Source organism: Phyllostomus discolor, chromosome 9 (assembly GCF_004126475.2).
Source record: "Phyllostomus discolor isolate MPI-MPIP mPhyDis1 chromosome 9, mPhyDis1.pri.v3, whole genome shotgun sequence".
Lineage (NCBI taxonomy): Eukaryota > Metazoa > Chordata > Mammalia > Chiroptera > Phyllostomidae > Phyllostomus > Phyllostomus discolor.
In genome coordinates this window covers 72536398-72559523 of record NC_040911.2, presented here as the reverse complement: position 1 = coordinate 72559523, position 23126 = coordinate 72536398, and the positions used below count along the sequence as shown (strand labels likewise).

Genomic DNA, 23126 nt, shown 5'->3' with positions numbered 1-23126 from the left:
CACTGGGACAACCTGAAACATTCCAATATCTGAATTATATGGGTGCCAGAAGGAGAAGAACAACAGCAAGAAATTGAAAACTTGTTTGAACAAATAATGAAGGAAAACTTCCCCAATCTGGTGAAGGAAATAGACTTCCAGGAAGTCCAGGAAGTTCAGAGTCCCAAAGAAGGGGGACCCGAAGAGGAACACACCAAGGTACATCATCATTAAGTTACTCAAGATTAAAAATAAAGAGAGAATTTTTTTAAAAGATTTTATTTATTTATTTTTAGAGAGGGAAGGGAGGGAGAAAGAGAGAGAGAGAGAAACATCAATGTGCAGTTGCTGGGGGTCATGGCCTGCAACCCAGGCATGTGCCCTGACTGGGAATCGAACCTGCGACACTTTGGTTCGCAGCCCGCCCTCAATCCACTGAGCTATGCCAGCCAGGGCTAAAGAGAGAATCTTAAAAGCAGCAAGAGGAAAGGAGAGAGTTACCTACAAAGGAGTGCCCATAAGACTATCGGCTGATTTCTCAGAAGAAACCTTACAGGCAAGAAGGGGCTGGAAAGTATTCCAAGTCATGAGAGGCAAGGACCTACATCCAAGATGACTCTATCCAGCAAAGCTATGATTTAGAATGGAAGGGCAGATAAAATGCTTTCCAGATAAGATCAACTTAAAGGAGTTCATCATCACCAAGCCCTTGTTATATGAAATGTTAAAGGAACTTACCTAAGAAATTAAAGGAGATCAAAAACTATGAACAGTAAAATGACAATGAACTCACAACTATCAACAACTGAACCTAAAAAAAGAAAAGCAACAAAAACAAAAACTAAGCAAACAACTAGAACAGGAACAGAATCATAGAAGTGGAGATCACATAGAGGGTGTTCAGTGGAGAGGTGGAGGAGAGGAATAGGGGAGAAAGGTACAGGGAATAAGAAGCATAATTGGTAGGCATAAAATAGACCCGGAGAGGTCAAGAATGGTATAGGAAACAGAATTCAAAGAACTTATATGTACAACCCATGGACATGAACTAAGGGGGAGGAATGCTGGAGGGTGGGAGGTTACAGGGCAGAGGGGGTATAAAAGGGGAAAAATTGGGAAAACTGTAATAGCATAATCAATAAAATATACTTAAGGAAAAAAGAGTGTCAGTGAGTCTGACAGGAAGAGATTATGTATCCTCCTGGTCCATTTTTTCTTCTTTCTGTAGCTCACAGTTGTCAAGGAATGCTGGTAGGTCGTCTGGGGTCCAATTCTTCACTGGAGACTCTCTTCCAGTCCCTGAATGCTCTGTTTTTCTGAGGAATCCATTCACCTCCCAAGGCTTATTTTACTGTCTGGGAAATACTGTCTCATGCCCACCTAGTCACCAAGCTCACAAGGCTTACAGGACCAAGGAGTTATAAGATTCTAGAAGATTCTCCCAAGTTCAAAAGGTCAAAGCGTTTGTATTTTGTACTTTATTATCAGTTAGACTGATAATTATATTAGTTTTCCTATGCTTTTCAGAGAAAGTATAAAAAAATTGTTTCTAATAACTGTTTTAACTATTAAGAGGAAGAAAGAAATCAATGACATTGCATAGGATCCTCATTTCCTGATTTTGGAAAAAATTCCCCAAATTGGCACTGATTTTGAACTTTGTTTCTTGAAGCTGATGAGATTATGCCAGAAGTTGGACTTGGATAGTTTTAAGGTGTTTTCTTTCTTTTATTGTCTTGATTCATGGTGTGGAAAAGTCCAGAAGAAACAAATATACTAAGATACTTCAATTATGTGCATTAAGGAAAAGGAAAGATGGTAAAATCTAGAGTCTTTGGCAGCTTGGAAATCTGCTGTGCTCACTCCCACACCTTAAGCTCATCACATCAATTATTGTTCAAGACATTTTTATAAAAGGACTCTTTGATGCTAAAGAACACATAAGCAGAATAAGAGCAACAGGAAACATAAAACTAATCCCCATCATTTGAGAAGTCATTGATCATGCTCATTAAGTCTTTTTAATTGTACACCTATGAAATTTCAGGTTCAAGATTAGATTTCTTCTCGATATCAGTATGAGGTTTCCACATTAACTATAGGGAAAGATGGATCCTAAGGTTTGTGGGAGGGGGGTTGTTTGTTTTTTTGTTTTTAATTCAGTTGAGGCAGTGGCTAGAAATTAAAGGAGAAAAAGAAACCTCTAAACTGTTGAGATTCAGTCATCGATATAGTTTTTGGAGTAAATTCGTATTTTGCTACTCATTGCTTGGCCAGGCAACAAATCTATTTTGTTTGGATCTGAGAACCAGTTTGGAAGAAAAAGAATTATATTGACGGTAATAGCTTAAAACATAAAATTGTTTTTATTCCCAGCTTGGAGAAATTGCAGGGCACGTTTTGTTTAGGCAATCCCTTTGACTCCACTCTGAATACAAATGGAATACCAAAACCGTTGGGCATGTTCCCCCTTATCTCCTACCCAGAGACTGATTTCATTACCATAATTGTAGGCTTGCCTAGCTCTTGGCAGTTTCTCCGCTCCAAGACCCTTAACAGCCTTGCAGAGGATTGTTGAGGCTCAGTTGTTCTGTCTGCAGGGCAGTGGGGGACGGGACTGCAGAGAAGAAAGGTTTTGTCTCCAAAGGCTCAGCAGTGCCCTGTCACTACCCAGCAGTAGGCTCCTTCTGCATTTGTCCTTTCCAGGGTTGTATGTGGGTCCCAGTCATTGTCTGCTCCCCAGCAATTACTCATTCTAGCGAACAGCTATGACACAAGACATACTAAAAAGACATTTTCTTCCCTTCCTTGTTTTTCTTTTTTGGGAAATTACTAAAAGTTTCATAACTATTTATACATATGCAAGAGATGCTTACAAGAATAGGGTAATGGTAGCATGGAATAAATCCAATGGTGCCCTTCTAGGCATCCCAGAGGAAAGATGCACTTGACCTGCCACAGCCCAAGTATACTCTGGTATTGAAGGCCACACACTTGACCTGTGTTTGGACATCATAAGGCCACAAACCAGGCCCACTGTTAGCTGGGCAACTTTCTTTGAATGTCAAAATGAGTAGAATTCAAACTTTGCCATCCCTAACACAAAAAGAAGAGGCTGTTTGTCTCAGGATGGGCACACCCTGGTACAGTTTGGCAGAGCATCCCAGCAACTTTCTCAGATGTTGGGTTAGGACGAAGCTAGAAATCCATCTGCCTAGTACATCTTGCGCTGATTACTTAGAGCACGTGTTTCTGATTCATTTTCATATAACTCATCCAGGGGGTGTTGCAAGAGCTATGTGATGGCCAAAGGAACCCAATGAGTTTTTATTATATTTTTTTAAACAAGTTTCTCTACGTTGATTGTCTCTCAGAGCCAAGAAGCTGAATTCTTCCAGCCCCATGCTTTCCAAATTAGGCTCAGTAAATCCAAGAGCAAGTTCTGACCTTGGCTCCGGAACTATCTGTTTTGAACCTGATGGCCAGTTGAGGGATATATGTGCTGGTTCTGGACTATGGGATGAGTGGAAATCACAGCTGTGAAAGCCTGGACCTTGAGGACCTTGTGTTGACATCTCTACCCAACCTGTGGTATCCAGCCTCACTGGCATCTGTGGCCTCTTTGCTCCTTCAGTTGCATGAGAGGACAATACCTCTGTTACTTTCTTGTTGAGGGGCAGTGTGGAAAACTTAGTAAGATCGTGGGCTCTGGACCTAGACTGCCCATGTCTTCCAGTTACTAGCTGTGTAATTTTAGGAATGTTGTTAACTTCTCTGTTAGCCAGTTTTCTCTCTATAAAATGCTATCTGTTTTGTCCAACAACCATCCCAAAACTCAGTAGCTTAAAGCAACAACCATTGGATTGCTTGTGGTCCCTGTAAGTCAGGAATTTGAGCAAGACTCAGCTGGCAGAGCCCATCTCTGCACCACATGGTATCAGTTGGGCTGAGGATCCAAGATGGCCCCACTGATATGGCTGGGACTGTGGAGCTGGCCAGTAGCTAGAGAGCCTTGGTTTTCCTCTCTGTAGTCTCCCTCTTCATGTGGTCTCTATGTGCACAGTAGTCTAGGCTGGGTTTCCTCACGTAATGGTAGGAATATTTCAAGAGAATGAAAGACTTAATGAGATCTGTCACATTGTAACTCTTACCACAGTCTACTAGGCAAAGTGTGTCACAAAGCCATCCCAGATAGAAAGGGAGAAGTAAACTGGGCCTCTTCATGAGAGGTGTGGCACTCACATACAATAATGGGAGGAAGTGCCAGGGCCATCTTTGTAGATCGTCAATCACAGGGGCCAGTCACCCAACCTTATAAGATTATTCTGAGGATTAAATAAGTTAATATATGGAAGAGCATTTAGAACAGTGCCCGATACAGAGTTAGTATTCAGTAAGTGTTCAGTTTTATTACAATTATTCTTGTGTCACTTCAGGAACATTTATAGTACATGTTTATCCTTGAATTAAAGACTTCCTAGCAATACAACCATCAATAAATCAGTGACCCTAGTGGTGAAGTGTCTCCTTCCACCCCAAGGTCCAGGTACATCATTCTCTCTAGTCATAGGGTTCATTTGGGCCATCCCTGGATGTTTTCCATTCTGTATCACCAAGCAGTCTCAGCTATCCTTCACAAGTGACACACCAATCATTTGCCTCCACTCTGTCAGACTTTCTTCCAAGGGCCACCCACCTCATTGACCCTGGCCTATTCTGAATTCTTCAGGTCACCATAGAGGTGGTGGATGGTCCTGACACTGAAGCAGATAAAGATCAGCACCCGGAGAATAAGCCCAGCTGGTCAGTCCCATCCCCCGACTGGCGGGCCTGGTGGCAGAGGTCCTTGTCCTTGTCGAGGGCCAACAGCGGGGACCAGGACTACAAGTACGACAGTACCTCAGATGACAGCAACTTCCTCAACCCCCTCCGGGGATGGGACCGTCCGGCCCCAGGCCACCGCACTTTTGAAACCAAAGAGCAGCCAGAATATGGTGAGTTTACCACCCAGTAATATAAAATTGTGGGGACAATAAATGAGGATAATGAGGACATGGAGCCAAGCAAAACCCAATTTACAGTATGTGGCTTTTGGTCTTCTATGAGGCGTACCTCATAAAGACTCTCTTCCACCAAAGCCCCAAGGAGGCACCAGCAGCCACATGTTTCTGGAAAGACTATAATTTTAAAATCATACCAATTATCCTAGGAGAGAATTTTTCTTTAGTTAGGGGTCTTTGAGGTCCTGCCTTTTTCAAAAAATTTTTTTTTTATTTCTAAAAGAAGAAATCACCAAACCAACTTCCTTCTGTATTTAACTGTAAAGATGCATATTGAAAAGTTAGTTAAGTAAAAGAGATGTCTCCAGCTGCTTCCTTTGACCAGACCACTATGTTTTGTTTGACATTGGCAGTGGTGTGGCTTTTGGGAATCGACATTAATATATGCTTCACAGGTTGTCTAAGTAAGGCCTCCCCACCAATAAACTTTAAGACCTCAAGTTAGGACTTCTACTGTCTCATTTTTTTTAGAGTAAGACAGGTGAGAAGACAAAACTTTAAAATTCAGTAATTTAAATAACAAAAGTTCATTTTTCACCTGAGATGAGAGACAAAGTAGGGGGAACTCAGCTCTACTCAGTCATTCGAGTCCTACGTTCCTTCCATCTTGGCCCTCCACCAATTGTTAGGGCCTGGGAGTTATCCACTGGATGCTCTATATCAAGCTCAGCCAAGAAGACAGATGCAACCTGAAAAAGGTTCACATGCTCTTAACCCCCTCAGCTTGGAGATGACACATCACATCTGTTCAAATTTCAGTACCTGATGTTATGGCCCCACATAGCTGCAAGGGAGGCTGGGAAATGCAGCCTTCATGAGGAATCAGACAGTGTTCCTTGTGCTATAGAATGGTTGCTGTCTTACAAATGCATCCATTATTGTGATGTCCTGTGGCTTCGCCATCAGCAGACTTAGAGCAAGCACTGTATGATGAGGATAATTTGTTATGAACTCTCAGCCTTACACGTTTTTCAGCAGAAAGACCAGTTGTATGTTGGAGAGTTATTTCTGCCCAATAATAGATGATTCTAAGCAACTTCCAAAACAGTAAGATAACTTTTTTCAGCTTCATCATTTAATTATTCAACAGACATTTATTAAGGGCATATCTTATATTCATCATTATACTAGGGGGTACAAATCCAAAAATGAGTAAGATGCAGTCTTTACCTAAAGAGGATTTCACCTATCTGTGGACAAGGGGAGAAAAATTAACTAATAGAGCAAAATAGTGCCCCGGTGAAGATACACATCAAATTCTAGGGGAGCAGAAAGAATTCTCCCAAACCTCTTCCAGCTAGGAGACTCATGAAACCTTCCCCCTTCTCAGAGGAAGTCCAGTCTACTTGTTTTCCAGCACAGACAGACTACAAATAGTAGCCAACATACATATGGCATTTAACATGCACCAGTCCTTCTTCATGGCATCTAACATGTATTAGCTCATTTAATCAGCTCTATGAGTCAGGTACCCCATTTTACAGATAGAGAATCTGAAACCTGGAAAAAACTAAGCAACTTGAACTCAAGAATTTATCTCAGTCAGTCAGTCTAAAGTCTGTCCTTTTAATCACTGTTATTTTTCCTCTCTGGGGGAAAAGGTAGCATATCCTTTAGGAGAGCAGAGTAAATCCAGAAATGGTCACTTAGATTGGAAGATAGGAATGGAAGGAAAAGTCCAGTGCTATTGAACAGAGAAACAAAACACACAGGACCCCTGGGTGCCAGCCTGACAGTACACAGCTTTGTGGTTTAACCTGTTTGCCCAGCCCACAGAAAACATTGTTCCTATGAGTGGGACTTAGACTCTCAGCATCTGAATCCCTTTGTTGAAGGTTTAAAAAATCCCAATCCAGCCCTGGCTGGCATAGCTCAGTGGATTGAGCGCGGGCTGGGAACCAAAGTGTCCCAGGTTCGATTTCCAGCCAGGGTACGTTCCTGGGTTGCAGGCCAGAACCCCCAGCAACTGCACATTGATGTTTCTCTCTCTCTCTCTCTCTCTCTCTCTCTCTCTCTCCCCCTCCCTCCCTTCCCTCTCTAAAAATAAATAAATAAAATCTTAAAAAAAATGCCAATCCTAGCCCCAACCCTATTCCTCTATTGTAAGGTCATCAAAGTGTGGTCCCCAAACTAGCTACATCAACATCACCTGGAACCATGATAAAACACTGATTTTCAGTCTTCCATATCCCAGACGTATTGAGTCAGACATTCTGGGGTGCGTCCCCAAAATCTATGTTTGAAAGAACTTCCAGGGCCTCTGGTACATTGAGCACTAGTGTTTAAGATCAACGGTTCTCAGCCTCACTTGCTCATTATGCTCACCTGGAAAATTTTTAAAAACCTGGATGCCCAAGTTCTCTCCAGACCAGCAATTTGGGGTATCTAGAGGTGGAGCCCAGGCGTCTGTGTTTTTTAAATCTCCATGGGTGACTGCAATGTACAGCTCAGATTGAGGGCCATTGCTGCCCTTCTACTGAACCAGATGTCCATCAGTGAGACCTGGAATCTGTCTGTTTACATCTTTGTCTCTTTTTTCAACCAAGGTTATCAGGTGATCCTCATGTTCACTGCAGTTTGAAGACCAACATTAGAAACAACTCTTTCATCTAAAGCTTTTACAGAGTACCCTCTGCTGAATTCATGAGTATTAAGAACATCTTCCATTTCAATCTTGAGGATAGAATTTCCTTCTCGTGGAGCACCTCTGGGGCTGCCTCAGCCATCCTCAACCCAGCTTTCTGGGGCTGTGATACCTGTAGAGCGCCTTGCATCTGAATCTTACAGCATTTCTGGGCCTTTGGAGTCTCTCTTGGTAACTTCCTCCTTGTTAGGCTAGATATAGGATTGCTACCTTATGAAGAAAAATATGTCCCTTACCATACTTCTAAAACACTGTTTTTCAGACTTCAATGTGTACACAAACTGGGGAGGGGGGGGGCGCTTGTTATAATACAGCTTCTGATGCAGTAGATATAGTAAGGTGGCTGTAGCCAAAGTGAGGCTGACACTGCTGGTCCTTGGACCACACTTGGAGTACCAAGACTCACAGTTTGTCATAGATGCTCAGCAGTATTTGCAAAATAATTGAAGAAGTATTGCTTCTGAGACTGGCTTGCCAGGAGCATGTGATTTTCAGAACTCCATACAACTTTGGATGGGCTGAGTCCTCCTGTATTCCGATCAACAAGAAACTATAGTGCAATTTCTAAGTATTTAGCCCTAGATTGGATGCTGTGGAGGATACAGGGAGTGAATGTACTGCCCAGAAAGGTGAGATTCATGCAGTGACAAAGCAGTGCTCTCACTGTACCTAAGTGCCCATTGTCTTTTCTCAACTGGGCCAAAATTGCCACAAGAACTGGTCTTGTAAAGGTTGTTGATCTCAAATTTCTGAAGGCAGGATTTTTAATAAGAATTTAAATGTTTGTGGCCAAAGAATATTTCAAAAAATTCTAGGTGAAATAAATAAAATAGAATGGAATCTTGAGAATGAATTGTAAAATACTCAACAGAAGTTAGTTAGACCTAGTTTGTGATTGTGGAAACCCAAATTAGCTCAACTTTGGACTGTATGTGTTTGAGAGACTGCACTTTAAATACCTTCTATGTAGAGACTGAAGGCAGTCTCTGCCTGAGTATCACCCAGGGCAGAGAAAGAGTTCAAATAAATGTTTTCCTTTCAAATAGTAATATACAATTCTTAAAGTTGTTCAGAACCACCTAAATAATAAAATTAATGGTAACTGCTTATTATAACCTAGGTTGGGACTCAGTTCTTTGCAATTCTCTAACTGGTTGTGGTCTTATTTTAATAGAAGATTTCAGTGATTTTTTTCCAGGGATTTTTCTTTGTAGTGTTAGATTATGGCCACATAAGTGAGTGTCTTAAGGAAAGGAAGCCAACCTGGGCCAGAATCAAAGTTGCTAGAACACCAGAATATGTAACGGGAGACAGCAGGAGCAGGCAGACCTCAGATCTAATGCCAGCTCTGCCAAGTTTGAGCTGTGTGGCCTTAGGCAGGTACTTTAACCTCTCTAAGCCTAGATTACCTTATCAGAAAAAGGAGGCTGTTTCCAACTAGCTTGCAAGATTATAATAGGACTTAAATCAGTGTGTTAGAGCAGCTCGTTAAAGCAGGTCCTCAATAATTGGTAGCCACTATCACTGAGGATTAGTAGTGGAAGTTTGCCAGGAGCCACATCAAGACCCAAGTCACTTCAATTGCTCAAACAGAAATGACTGGCCCACAGAAATCTAGTGCCTTGAAACAGTATAATAACTACTATAAAAATTCAGATGACACCCTAGAAACGCAGCCCTGAACTGTGCATTGTTTTCTTCCCTCCCTGAGCAATTTGATGTCATCGACAGGGGCTGTCAAATCACAGGGACTGTTTTACCTTCATTGTCCTCTTTGCAATTACTGCTGCTCACATTCAGTTTCTGCTCTGAGTGATGCTCCCTGGCAGGTAAGCAAATGAGAACAAGTTTGTTTTATTATAGCAGAAATAAATACTGCCTTCAAAGCTTTGTACCACAAAGCTTCAGAAAATTCCTTCTGTACTTTGAGCACATTAAACAAATAGAAGTCCCTAAGAAGAGTTTTTGCTGGAACATTCACCCAGGACAGTATGCTATGAAGGCCTTAGAGTGGTGAGCTGACATACACAACCCTAGAAGGTGGTTTTATTTCGTTGGCAGCTCAATAAAAATAACCAAACACCTGGCCATATAATTGTTCTGTGCTTAACTCTTGGGGACTCATATTAAAATAAGTTTGGAAAATAAATGACTTTGTGAGCACCTAAAATAAAAACATGAAGAACCCACATATTAGGATGAAAACTCATTCACGGTTTGAGTCTGCTAACCATGGAGAACGTATCTTAGGGAAAATGCTACAGTGTATTTATAACAGTTAACATTTGTTGCTTAAGAAACAAACCCCCAAAATTCAATGGCTTAAAATTTTCTCTCAGCAATTTTCATGTTGTCTCAACTGTTCTTTTCTGGGCTAGTTTTGCTGGGGCTGGAGGTCTAGGATGGCTTCACTCACAATGATGGGATCCCCACTGGACAGCTGGGGTGCTGAGGAGGCTAAAGCTTCTCTCCACCTGGCTCTTTACCCTCCAGAATGCTGGCCTCAGGCTCTTCACATGGTAGTGGAAGAGTTCCTTAGAGCAAGAGGGTAAGGTCTATTACAGGAGTGCTTTTTCAGCCTCTGCTTGTATCACATTTGCTATTTTCCCATTGGCCAAAGCAAGTCAGAGGGCCTGGGCTAGGGTCACTGGGAGAGGAATGTAACCAAAGGAGAGAGGAATTTTGGAAGTCATTTTTCACCTAATCTGACACAGCATTGGCATCCCATAATTTTGATCCAAGATACAAAAACAAGAAATTACCTAATGCAGAGATTCCAGTGTAAGCGTCATGGTAACCTTAATGTTAATATCTCAAAATTCAAGATGATACTGTTCTTCACATTACTGCAACATTGAAGAAAGGTTGCAAGACATTTCTAGATGGTTGGGGCTCTGTTGCTTCTGCTGAGTCAGGCAGGATACATCTTAGCATCAATGGACTGTGTCCTGTGCCTGCACTCACCACACAGGTGACATGGACTCCACCTATAGCATTCAATAAGTTTTTTTCTGACTGACCAACTGCCCCCTTTCTATGACTCTAAAGCCATTATCATCTTTACTTATGACTCAGTGCTGTTGTTACTGCCTTTAACAAACCTGGCCTCACCAATGCAGTTAGGATGTGGTAGAATGTGGTCACGGGCACATGTAACCCGCCACACCCAGATGCTCCTGCTGATAAGAATGTGATTGTGTGGCTGTTCCAGGCACCCTCTGGTGTTCCTGGTGAAATTACCAAGAGACACTGGACTCCAAAGTCTTATAGGGAGCAGTAGTGGCCCCTGCCTCCATGGTTTGTTCCTCCAGAGGCCTCCTATCTCTCCAGTCCTACTGTGTTCATGCCTAGTAAGATACGGGAGCTGTGAGGGAGGCTAATGAAGCCTGGGGATGCAGGCCCAGCTCCCTCACGTGAAGCAGAGTTTCAAACATCTGCTTGGCCATGTGGTTGGAAAACCATTTCTTAGAAGAAAATCAAAGTTCAGAAAAATTCTTCTTGGGGAGGGGATAGAAATGGATGGGGCCCCTGGAGGCAGGTGATATGTGAGCAAATGCTCCATTCTGGTGAGGAGAGAGGACACAAACATGAATCACCCTCCCCGTCCCCACCCCAACTCTGCTGAATGGGCCAAGGAGACTCAGGGGCCCTGTGTTTGCTGAGGAGTGTTCAGAGTGAACGCCATGTAAACAGCCTGGGAGGCTGGCACAGGGCCTGCAGTTCAGGTAGAAACATGTGTGGACAACATTCTTGCCTGGCCTACATAATAGCAATCCCCACAAGCTGTTATGAATGGAGAAGACCCCTTCCCTGCAAGGCACATGCTGTAGCTCTGAGCTTGGCACTGACAGAGGCCCCAAGGCTGTAGGAACATTTGGACAAACCAGGAGAAATTATTACTAAGTGGAGATGCTTCAGAAAGAGTCAAAATTTTTAGATTAAGGGCTTAGCACTAGAGCCCAAATTTTCCTTTCTGTTACCATTATGACCTTAGATAGTCACTCTAAGGACTTAGTTTCTTACTTATAAAAAGAAGAATTTACTGTGAATAATATACCAACCTCTCCCACCCTTCTCACACTTCAGGCCCCTCTAGCCTGGTCTGCTTCTCCTTCTTTCATGTTATTCACCAACTTTAATCTACTATATAATTCACTCATTTTTTATTTACTAGTTTTTGTCTGACTTTTCTCACTAAAATAGTAGTTCCACCAGGGCAGGGAATCTTTGAAAGTTCTGTTTAAGAGTATATCCTGTGTACCTAGAACTGTGCCTGGCATATAATAGGGGCTGGAAAAATATTTGTTGGATGGGTGTTGAGCAATGACATCAAAGAACCATCTCTAGCATCAGCATTATGTATCTGTTGTCTACTCCTGTGTAACAAACCATCCCCAGGATCCATGGGTTAAAACAACAGCACTTTATTATTTCTCATGATCCTGTGGCTCAGGAGTTGAGGCAGAGCCACTCTGGGCAGGTCCTTCCCTCCTGAGGGCATCAGCTGCATTTAGCTATCCACTAGGAAGGGCTGGAAGGTTCACAAAAGCTTCACTCACGTGTCTAGTGGTCCTTCCTGTGGCTTCACTCTTTCTATGTGGCATCCCATAATTCACAGTTTTAGCCTCAGCTTTTTTCATGGTGAGTGCATTGCCCAGAGGAAAAGTCAGAAGCTGCCAGGCCTCTTAAGGCCAGAGCCAGCACAGATTCAAAGAAAGGGGAAATAAGGTCTGTCTGTCTCTCTCTCTCTCTCTCTCTCAATGACACAGGGAGTTAAGGAACTAATGGTGGTCATCTAACTACCTATCATATTACTTCATGATCCCATGCTCAGCAAATGTATGCATCCTCAATAAGCACTCACTGAGCACCTTTTGGGAGTTAGGCCCTGGTCATGTGCTTACCACATCAGTTCCCAAAACTTCAGACAGAAGCACTGCCTTCATGAAGTTCATCCCTAAAATGAACCCTGGAGCTGTAAGCCTTTTGAGTCCAGCAGGCATCTGTGCTCCCAACAGTGAAAACGATGGAAGTGGACAATTGGCAGGCTGCTTGTTGGGGTGGATTTGGGGACTCTTCAGGTAAGGCTGTGACTGTCTCCCTGGCTCCCTTCCAGATTCCACAGATGGGGAGGGTGACTGGAGTCTCTGGTCCGTCTGCAGCGTCACCTGTGGGAATGGCAACCAGAAGCGGACCAGGTCTTGTGGCTACGCATGCACTGCAACGGAGTCTAGGACTTGTGACCGACCAAACTGCCCAGGTGGGTTTATGCAGGACTGTGGCTCCAAGTTCAAGGGGAAAGTTTTAATTTATATTTTAAAGCTTATAAAAATTGACTTTTTTAAAAAATGACAATTTTCCTAATAAGGATTCTGACCAGACTGAAACAAAATATGAGTAATGGGCTTAATGGATGGGAAGTTGTTGGGGATGAAAAATATTGTGACTCTCTGTAGCAGAGGTTGTCACAGTACAGCCTGCTTTTGTATGGCCCACACATGTTTTTAAAGAAGATGAGGGAGAGGAAAAGAAGTAGAAGGAGGAAAAAAAGAAGGAACCATATGTGACCAAGACCATATGTGACCCCAACGCTTAAAATATTTACTCTCTGACCCTTTACAAAAAGTGTACCAACACCTGGTCTGTAGGTTTACATTTCCTATGCATTCTCCATTTCCAGGTAAAATACCAATCTAAAATAATATCTTAGGCTCTTCCAAGAAACCACATGTTCCAAATGGCTTTATCCCAAAGAAATTCAGACAGAAAATTTAATCTCTGCACTCAGGACTTCCTTTTTCTACCCTTAAACTTGTTCTCAGACCTTAAGACTGAGATTTGGAATAAAAAAGAAGTGGAAGAACAAAAAAAAGGGGGTTTCTGAGGAGAGAAACGAAGGATTAGATGGGCATGTGTATGCTGAACCAAGAGGCCTATGTAGAAAAGTATCAGCAGAGTAGTTCTGGTGACCTGTCAGCCATGCGGATGAATTTCAAAAAGTTAAGCAAACATCAAGATGCTTTTCTTTGTAAATTTCCTACATGCAGCAGAGTTAGAAGTCTGATAGGATGATATTTGGATGGGTAAAAGTAAACCAATAAATAATAATGCTATGAGAAGGAAGAAAAGAAGGAGTACAGGAAGAAAATAAGAAGGAAGAGAAGGAGAATCTGAAGATCAAAAAGATAATGAAGATATGATGAAACAAAAGAAAATAAAAATAAATATGAAGAATATGAAGGTAATGAAGAACAAATGAAACATGATTATGAAGAATGGGATTTTTTTTGTATTTCAGTATCAAGCAAATTTCTAAGGTTTTGTTTAATCCTCACAATAGCCTCATTATTGTGTTCTTTTAACAGTTATGGAAACTGAAGCACTGGGCTTAATTGGCCTAGGGTCACACAAGCAGCAAATGATCCATCTGGAATTCAAATCCAGACAATCTGATTCCAGAGTCCATGTTCTTAACCATCAAACTATTCCACCTCCAGCAAGAGGAAGGGTATTGGACTCAGCCACACCTGGACACAGACAGCATTTCAAGTCAGGGCTTGGGGGATTGCCTCCAGATTTCTCTTCCAGAGCTGGCACACAGACCCAAGATCGTCCATTTCAATATCTTATTAGGGGAAGGTTGGCTACCGTTTTGAATATTGCCTTCTCATTTTCTCTCATCACTGCGAGCCGTGTGGGTGGCAGCCCCACTCATACATTTTCTTTCAACTGACCTTGCCCTCCTTTCAACCTTTCTTCTTCTGTGTTCCTGGCTCTTCCGGCTTTCAGGACTCTCTTGGAACATGAAGGATTTTTTACAGGATTTCTTTCCTTATTAGTTGTGTTGAGTCTCAGCCATATTGGAAAGAATCACAGGGCAGGCGGCCTCCCTGGCCTGGCAGTGATTGCACCATAAAAGTTTGTTCCATAGGTCAGCCCTATAAATAAGTTCAAGGGGCCTCACCTAATATCAGAGAGAGCCTCTTAAAGGAAATCAAGTTTTGCCAACAGGCAGCCAAGCTCTCCAACTAGTCTACGCTCCACAGCTCCTGCCTCTTCTGACTGCCTCAGCTTGCACAGGAGTCCTGTTTGTAAAGAAAGCCTGGGTGGGGTGGCAATTTGGAGAGAGGAGGAGAGCCAAGAAGATCGAGGCAAGCTGGGCTCAGTCCCTCAAAGCAAGTAATGACAAGCCCAGCCTACTCTTCTTGAAGCATCATCAGCAATGCTGAAAGTCCCAGAATATGAGATACCTGGTCTTTGGCTATGGACTACTGCATCCTCAAAATGTGCTAGACAAATATTCAAGGAACAGTATCAGCTAAGTCTTATATCTTACTACTAGAAGAGCTTTTTTTACACTTTAATTCATTCAACTCTTTGTGGTGGATCATTTATTTCTCCCCATTTTACAGATGTGAAAGTACTTACACAAAGGTTAAATGGCTTGCCCAAGGTCACACAGCTAGTACTAACTTATAAGCAGTCAGTCCTTAAGACTGGTCTTGACCACTAGACTGGTATGAGTCACTGCCTCTAGTTTAGTTTGTCACCCTGACACTGCCAGACAACCATCTTGACATGTGTCCTTCCCCCTGCCTAAAACCCAACTCCTGGACCCAGTGAATGAGTTCCTTAGGATCCTTCAGGCACATTTGGATCTGATTTCATGCTATACATGGTATCTGGGGTTTTAATATATTTCATGCTCTACTACCTGCTTTTTACTGTTTCCTCTGTTTGCAAGTTGCTACTCATGAATAATAATGAACACAAGAAAAGGCTTTTCTGAGGTATATTTGTGTTTTTTTCCCAATTGGTAGGGGGGTGGTGTGGATTTCTCCCAAATAACTAGAGAAAAATGAGCCCTGTCTGTGTTTTAGGAATTGAAGACACCTTCAGGACAGCTGCCACTGAAGTAAGTCTCCTTGCAGGAAGTGAGGAGTTTAATGCCACCAAGCTGTTTGAAGTTGGTAAGAGTTTTTTCTTTTTTATTCAAATATTGATGTAGTGTTTTGGGGATGCCTTTTGCCTTTGCAGTGTCACCCTTGATCCATTTACATTTTTTGTTGTCCTCATATGGGGTCCAATTTTCCTAGCATATTTCTTGCACAGGGTCAAGTTTCTTAACCCAGTACTGCATCTTCTTTTCTGATCTCTAAAGTGGTATGAAGAAGTAGTGCCTACCTTACAAAGTTATTGTAGAATAATAGAGTTCATATTTGTAAAATGTTTAGAACATATCCATTACACTGAATATCTATAATAGTTTGATAAATAAAAATAAGTCAGTGGATGTAATACAGGCACATGAATTATGATGACCTGCCACTCTCACAGGAAAATACAAAGCTATTTTCTGGGGCTGCACTGAATTTTGTTTTTGAAGACCATGCCCTCTGAAAGAGTCCCTCAGTGGCTTTGCAGACACATATTTTCCCAGGATGGAACCTTCCTTCTCTCAGCTACTGCTCAGTCAGAAGCTTGCAGGGCTGGAATCATAGAACTCAGAGCCAAAAGGAGCCTCAGCCCATCCCTGTGGGTGATACCTTGTTCTAAACTGTACTCTCTGTGTCCCCTCCCATTTAATCCTTATCCCACTTTATGAGACAGGCGCTATTTATATCTGCAATTTAGAGTTGAGAAAACTGAAGCACAGTGAGGGAGAATAGCTTTCTCAAGGTCACAGAGCTACTAAATAGTTGGGGTTCGATCCCCAACAGTCCAGCACAAGAGCCCATACTTTTCACCCAGGATAGGCCTTGCTGAGCTCCTGAGAGATGCCCCATCTCTGTCTTCCTCATTTCACTGAAGAGGATCCCAAGCTGTTCTCCAAGCTGCCCCACCCCCCCATCCTGGCCACTTGATTTCCACTCATGACACCACCAGCCCCCTGGTCAGTTACTCTTTGCCTGCTGACTCAGTTAGTTGTTCCCATAGAGCAAAGCCGGTCCAGCATAAACATGTCTTTTGTTTTTTCAAATGAAACTGGAAATCCACATTAATGAGTAGAATCACCTAAATCTTAAATGTTAGAAATTAACTCAATATTTTTTATTACTGTGAAGACCAAACACTACACCTCTGGGTGCAGGTTCTGACTCCAGGCTAGTTGGTAAGTGACCTCTGGGCTAAATGTTAGGTTCCCTAAACACTGGGGCCACCAACCTCTTTCCTTTTGAGGCATTTTTTCATATGGATTTGAATACAGTGATTGTAACTGTTTGGTGCTTAAGGTTAAGAGGTGAGGCCACTAGCTCTAGATTAAACTGGTCAATTACTGGCAGAAATTCAACTTAGATCGACAAATATTACTTTGAGGCATTTTCTACCCTATCACCATGCATTTAAAGAGAAGATTTAAAATGTCCCTCTGAATTATTGTTAATTTTCCTATGGGTGATAGTGGGGTTATGGTTAACCCTATATCCCAATATCCTCCTTTTTTATTTTTATTTTTGTAGATGCCTACTAAAACTAAAACTTAGGGATAATAATGCCATACATTTCACCCCCCCCCCCAAAAAATGTGAAGCATATATAATAATGGTGACGGCATACAAATAGTCAAGTTCAAAGTTCCCGAGTTCAGGAGAGGTGTGCTTGGCCTCCTGGTCCCAGGGAGTTGCAGGGGTTGAATCTGGGAAGGGAGGAGGGAAAAATGTCAATGTCATCTTGCTGCCTGAGCTTGGTGACCTGTGGTTAAAGCGTATCTCTGTGGCCTTTTTCAGACACAGACAGCTGTGAGCGATGGATGAGCTGCAAAAGCGAGTTCTTAAAGAAGTACATGCACAAGGTGATCAATGACCTGCCCAGCTGCCCCTGCTCCTACCCCACAGAGGTGGCCTATAGCACAGCAGACATCTTCGACCGCATCAAGCGCAAGGAATTTCGCTGGAAGGACGCCAGCGGGCCCAAGGAGAAGCTGGAGATCTACAAGCCCACTGCCCGGTACTGCATTCGCTCCATGCTGTCTCTGGAGAGCACCACGCTAGCCGCCCAGCACTGTTGCTATGGCGACAACATGCAGCTCATAACCAGAGGCAAAGGGGCGGGGACACCTAACCTCATCAGCACTGAGTTCTCAGCGGAGCTCCACTATAAAGTGGATGTCCTACCCTGGATTATCTGCAAGGGCGACTGGAGCAGGTATAATGAAGCCCGGCCTCCCAACAACGGGCAGAAGTGCACAGAGAGCCCCTCCGATGAGGATTACATCAAGCAGTTCCAAGAGGCCAGGGAGTATTAAAGAGAGACCTCTTGTATTTGTGACGTAAATGCACTACACTGACCTGCCACCTCTTATCCACATTCCTGTGTGTTTGCATATGCCACATGAGTATTTTTCATAAATTACACTAGGGATGTGCGCCAGGCCTGGTGGCTACCATCTGAGGCCACCCTTGCCATCTACAATGCCCACAGACCTTCTTGGAACTCCTCCTTTGGGTGATGTGGTAAAGAGGATGAGGACCAAGAAGCCAGAAGAACCTGGAAGCCACAGTGGATGGGATTCAATTCACACCCAGGTCCAGTGTTTCCTAGAGATGTAAAGGGGGAAAGAGACTGAAATTGTAAACATTATAAGTTTTTATATATAACTTATTTAATATAAATGTGACTTAAGCATAACCTTTTCTCTGGAGTTGTCATCATGAAACTGTTTTATCACTTCTGTGAGAGTTCAGACAGGGTTTAGGAGGTGGAAGAGAAAGGGATTTTGTAATGACTTTTAAAATAACTCAATAGAAGTATATCCAAACAAGAAAACACTCGCCTTAAACCAAATATTATTTAGTCATGAGGCACCTTGCTGAAGTCTCAGCATTCAAAATGCCCTTGCCTAAGACTGGGTAGAGATAGAGGGTGGTGGACAGATGGCTATTTTAGAAGCAAATCTGAGGCTGGTTTTAAATAGGCTTTAAAATAAAAGGTCAATATTAGCATAATGCTTTGATTCTACTTAAAGGCTTCAGAATGACAGAATTTCTTCTCATGTCTTAGTAAGTCCAGAAGGCTGCATGAGAGTTGAACATAAAAACAGGGAGTAGCACTTTTCCAAAGGAAAAAAAAAAACAAGATAAATGGGAAAACAACATGGACCTCATTTCATCTATTTTGTTTTAATATCATCTTAACAATTTTTTCTCCACCAATATATTCACAACAAATAGATATAAAAAGAGGAGGAGGACTCAAGTGTAGGAAATCCTAATTTTTTATGTTTTAAGAAAGGAAAAATAACTACATTATTTTTGTAAAGTATTTATTGAGTCTTGAGTTTAGTGCATCAAGCAGTTGTAATATGCCCTGGTTCTGTAGTGTGGAACTTAGGACAAATAAAGAGTTGGTTATTATGCACTATCTACTTACAAAACTCCAGGAAAACAGAATATATAATAAAATCATAATAAAATGTGTTACCTGCAGTAAATGTGTTACTTGCAAATATTTATGATACAGATACCATAAATAGCTCTGGTGAAGCAGGGCTTTGAGGCAGAGGAGAGAAAGATTCAAGCCAGGTGGGAATAAAAGGTTCATTGACTGACGTGATGATGATGGGTGTAAGTCATAGCATCTTTGACAACAAGAATGTCAACCCAGCCACCAGGAGGATGAAGCTCATTGACACATGTACAACTTTTTGCCCACCCAGAACTAAGAAAGAGCTATGGAAACCAAGTCAGTGCTGAGGCTTAAAACTTCCCAGGTGAGCTGAGCTGCTCCCAAACAAAATTCTGCAATTACAATAACTAGCAGAACTACTAATCATGCAAATTACTTCTTTTCCAGATGACAAAAGCAAAGCTCAAATAAAATAAATCACATAGGATCCATCTTTTATGACCTAGCCCAGTGCACTTTCTACTATATCAAATTTTTGGTGTCCTCATATTCCTGGTGCCTTTGGTATTCCACATGACCCCACCTTTAGGTTCTTCTTATAAATTCTTGTTCCTATGGAAAAGCTCCTATCAGTCATTTATACTTTAGAATGAATTATCCATTTATTGCCCATTCTCAGAATACTTATATTTGAGATTTATTTCTAATTATGAAAGGAGAAGGCTTATTTATATCAGAAGGAATTTTAAGCAAGTGAATTGGTAGGGAGAGAATCAGGAGGACTAATATATCAGGGAAAAAGATTTGGTTTCCGATACCAGGAAAACTTATTTTTGCAAAGAGAGTTCATTGCAATGAAATGCATAATCTTTGAGGTGGTAAGTTCCCTGTCAGGACAGGTATTCAAGCAGAGGCTGGAGATGAAACATATAAGTTCAATTATGTGATACAAAGATAAAAAATGTACATCAATAACACCCTCTGATATGTGTTCTATTACAACTAAGGACAATAGCATCCTTAGTTGGGATGGGAAATAGAGGCAGGAATCAGAGAAATACCTGTTGGGTCTAATGGAGAACTGGTATTTCATAAAGCAGCAAAGAGGGAGGGGGAAGTGAATACATTCTGAGTAAGAAAACAGTATGGACAAAGGCAAACAGCTAGGAAAGAGCTTGGTGTTTTCTGAAGACTGGGATGTTTAGAGTGATGAGCAGAGGAACAAGAGTGGCAAGTTATAGACCCATATCACAAGTGTTTGTGTTAAAGATTTAGAATGAAAGATTAAAGAAAATAGTTTTTTCCTACCACTGTGAGAATGACTGAGATGAGTAATGTTTTCAGTGGGCAATTTGCCTTTTCATATCAGCTCTTGCTGACCTAATGAACTGAGAGTTGGAAGGTAATGTAAACTGGGAGTAGGGGAGAGCTCCTGGGCTCTTTGCCTTCTGAGAATACCCACAGCATTCTGTACATCATGAGGACAGTGTCGCACCTCTGTAATTTGCTGAACTATAATCTGCCTCTATCAGGATGATCCAGTTTTCAGTCCCAAAGCTTTAAGAGGTCAACGAGTGACCCTCAGAAATCCAGACTCCTCTGCTCAGGTTATCTACTTAGACAAGAGAACTGAACTCATTGAACACAGGACCCCAAGCCAGTCCCAAGGTAACCCCAGGTACTTAATTCCCTCATGGAAAGTTGCCTGCAGCAGAGTAGGCTCTCTGAACCCTCTCCTGCAGCACCTTTAAATGTGACCCCTCTGAAGTTTCTCTCATCAAAACTTTGCTCCTGTGACTCTCTTTGGAAAGAGAACCCTATTTCTAGTAATCCATTGGACCTCTTGGTTGCCCATTTGAGCAAGCCAACAGTGGCAAACAGAGATGCCCAAGGCGCCTCTAGTGGCTGCACCTGAGAAGGAGGAGGGAGAGGCAGGGGCAGGGGAAGTGCTGAGCTTTCTCTTCAGTCTCCTCTGTTTGCCATGATTATAGTCTCCCAAGTTTTTTTCTTTTTTAAAAAATTTTTTTCACTATATTTTTTACTATTACCATTTAGTCCCCTTATACCCTTCTCCCCAAAAACCACCACACTGTTGTCCATGTCCATATGTTCTTTTTCCTTTTTGCTCCATCCCTCCACCCCTAACCTCCCCTACCCTTAGCTGTCAGCCTGCTCTCAGTGCATCTGTCTCTATTTTGCTTGATAGTTCAGTTTGTTCATTAGATTCCAAATATGAATGAAATCATATGGTATTTATCTTCCTCTGACTGGCTTATTTCACTTAATATAATGGTCTCTTGGTCTAACCATACTGTCACAAAGGGTAAAATTTTCTTTTGTTATGGCTGAGTAGTATTCCATTATGTAAATGTCCCATAGTTGTTTTACCTACTCATCTACTGATGGACACTTGGGCTGTTTCCATATCTTAGCAATTGTAAATAATGCTACAATGAACATGCTGACAGGTTTCTTTCTTTATAATTCAGTGACCAAGAGGGTGGAATTCTCCATCCTAAGCCCAGGGATCAAAGAATAGTTTCTATACCAGCCACTCCTTCCTGAGCACACACTTTGTGCCTCTGTACTAATCACTTTGCCAAGGGAGGCAGTCATATTAAATCCATTTTACAGAAGACCAACAAGGTTATTATACTTGTCCAAGGTCATTACACACCAGCCAGTTAAAGTCAGTTCTTTCTGTTCACCAGACTCTTATTCTTAACCTTAACCCCTTGCTCTACTCTCTTTCTAACTCTCCCCAGTGCTCACAGGATCAGATGTTCATCTGTCTGTTCGTTTGTCTGTTTTGCTTCCACTCACCCTGCCTTTGCTCAAATTGTTCAAATCTGCCAAATATCTCTGTGCTAACCTTTATAGTATCTCACATTGAAGAGAGAGGATCTGGCTTTATTTCTACATATTCTGCTCTGTTCCCTCATTACACAAAAGAATTTTTGATCCTGTAGCTGAGTCCTAGCTCAGATTAGGTAAGTAGCAGAACCCAACATTTCTAGCAGAGCTCCAAGACAAGAACAGAGACTGGTCTGTTTTCCCCACTGCACATAAACCCCATGCTGTTCGCTGTTGGGTACACCTCAGGGGCCGATGCTATGTCTCATGCTTTCCTCCAACCCCAGCTCCTAGCACTGCACCTGGCAGATGTTATCAGGCAATGTGCAGAAGGTTTAAGAGTTTGGGGTTGAACCAGACTGCCTGATTTCCAGTCCTTGCTCCCTTACTTGCCTGCTAGGTACCCAGTTTCTTCATATAGTTGTTGTGAGAATGAATTAATATAAGAGACATGAAGCTCCTAGAACAAGGCCTATCATGTAACAACTGCAATGAAGGTTGGTTGTTGGCATTTAGTAACTAGATGAATATTTTTTATTCCAGATGCCAAAGATATAGCAGTGTACAAATTCAAGTCTTCCTGTTAGAGGGTAGGCAGCTGATTAAAAAGTATATAATCTGAGATAATGGTAAATGATATAAAAAATAAAGTTATTTGATCACATGTGTATATTGCATTATTTAAGGTAATGCTAGTTACTGTAATAGATAATCCTCAAAACCACAGTGGCTTGCCACAATAAAAATCTAGAGTATGTTTCTGGTCCCACGGCTCTCCTCTAGGTGATGACCCAGGGACCAAGGCTTCCTCCATATTGCGGCTCAGCCATTTCCAAGGTGTGACTCTCTAGGACACCTTGGTTTTCATCTCTATTCAAGCTGCTCAGAGAACAGGTAGAATATATATTGGGCTTTGCATAGGTCAGGTAGCAAAGTATTATACATCACTTCCACTCAGTCTTCACATATCTGTCCACACTCTTCTGCAGAGGAGCCTGGGAAACAGAGTCTAGCTTGATGCCCAGGAAGCAAAGATGGGCTGTGTGAGTCCCAGTCAGTCTCTGCCACACAGAGAGACCACCAACTACCTGATTACACAAAACAGAGATGAAATCTAGTGGAAGGAGCTTTGGATAGGCCCAAAGCAGGTGACTAAAGGGAAGGACTCTTCTCATCTCATCACCATCTTCTTACTTGGTATTGTAGTGCTAAACTGGAGCTCAGTTTATAGCCTATAAATTAGA

The 23126-nt window shown here is 42.1% G+C and overlaps 1 protein-coding gene across 1 annotated transcript in view; it reads left to right on the top strand.

Annotated features, from left to right (window-relative positions):
• The window catches only part of ISM1 (isthmin 1), a 76247-nt gene extending 57129 nt beyond the window's left edge, over positions 1-19118 (top strand). The window contains exons 3-6 of the mRNA XM_028524949.1: positions 4709-4973; positions 12800-12943; positions 15564-15653; positions 17412-19118. Of these exons, the coding sequence (XP_028380750.1) occupies positions 4709-4973; positions 12800-12943; positions 15564-15653; positions 17412-17929 (1017 nt within the window). The 3' untranslated portion in view covers positions 17930-19118. The remainder of the gene's footprint in view (positions 1-4708; positions 4974-12799; positions 12944-15563; positions 15654-17411) is intronic.
• The last annotated feature ends 4008 nt before the right edge of the window (positions 19119-23126 follow it).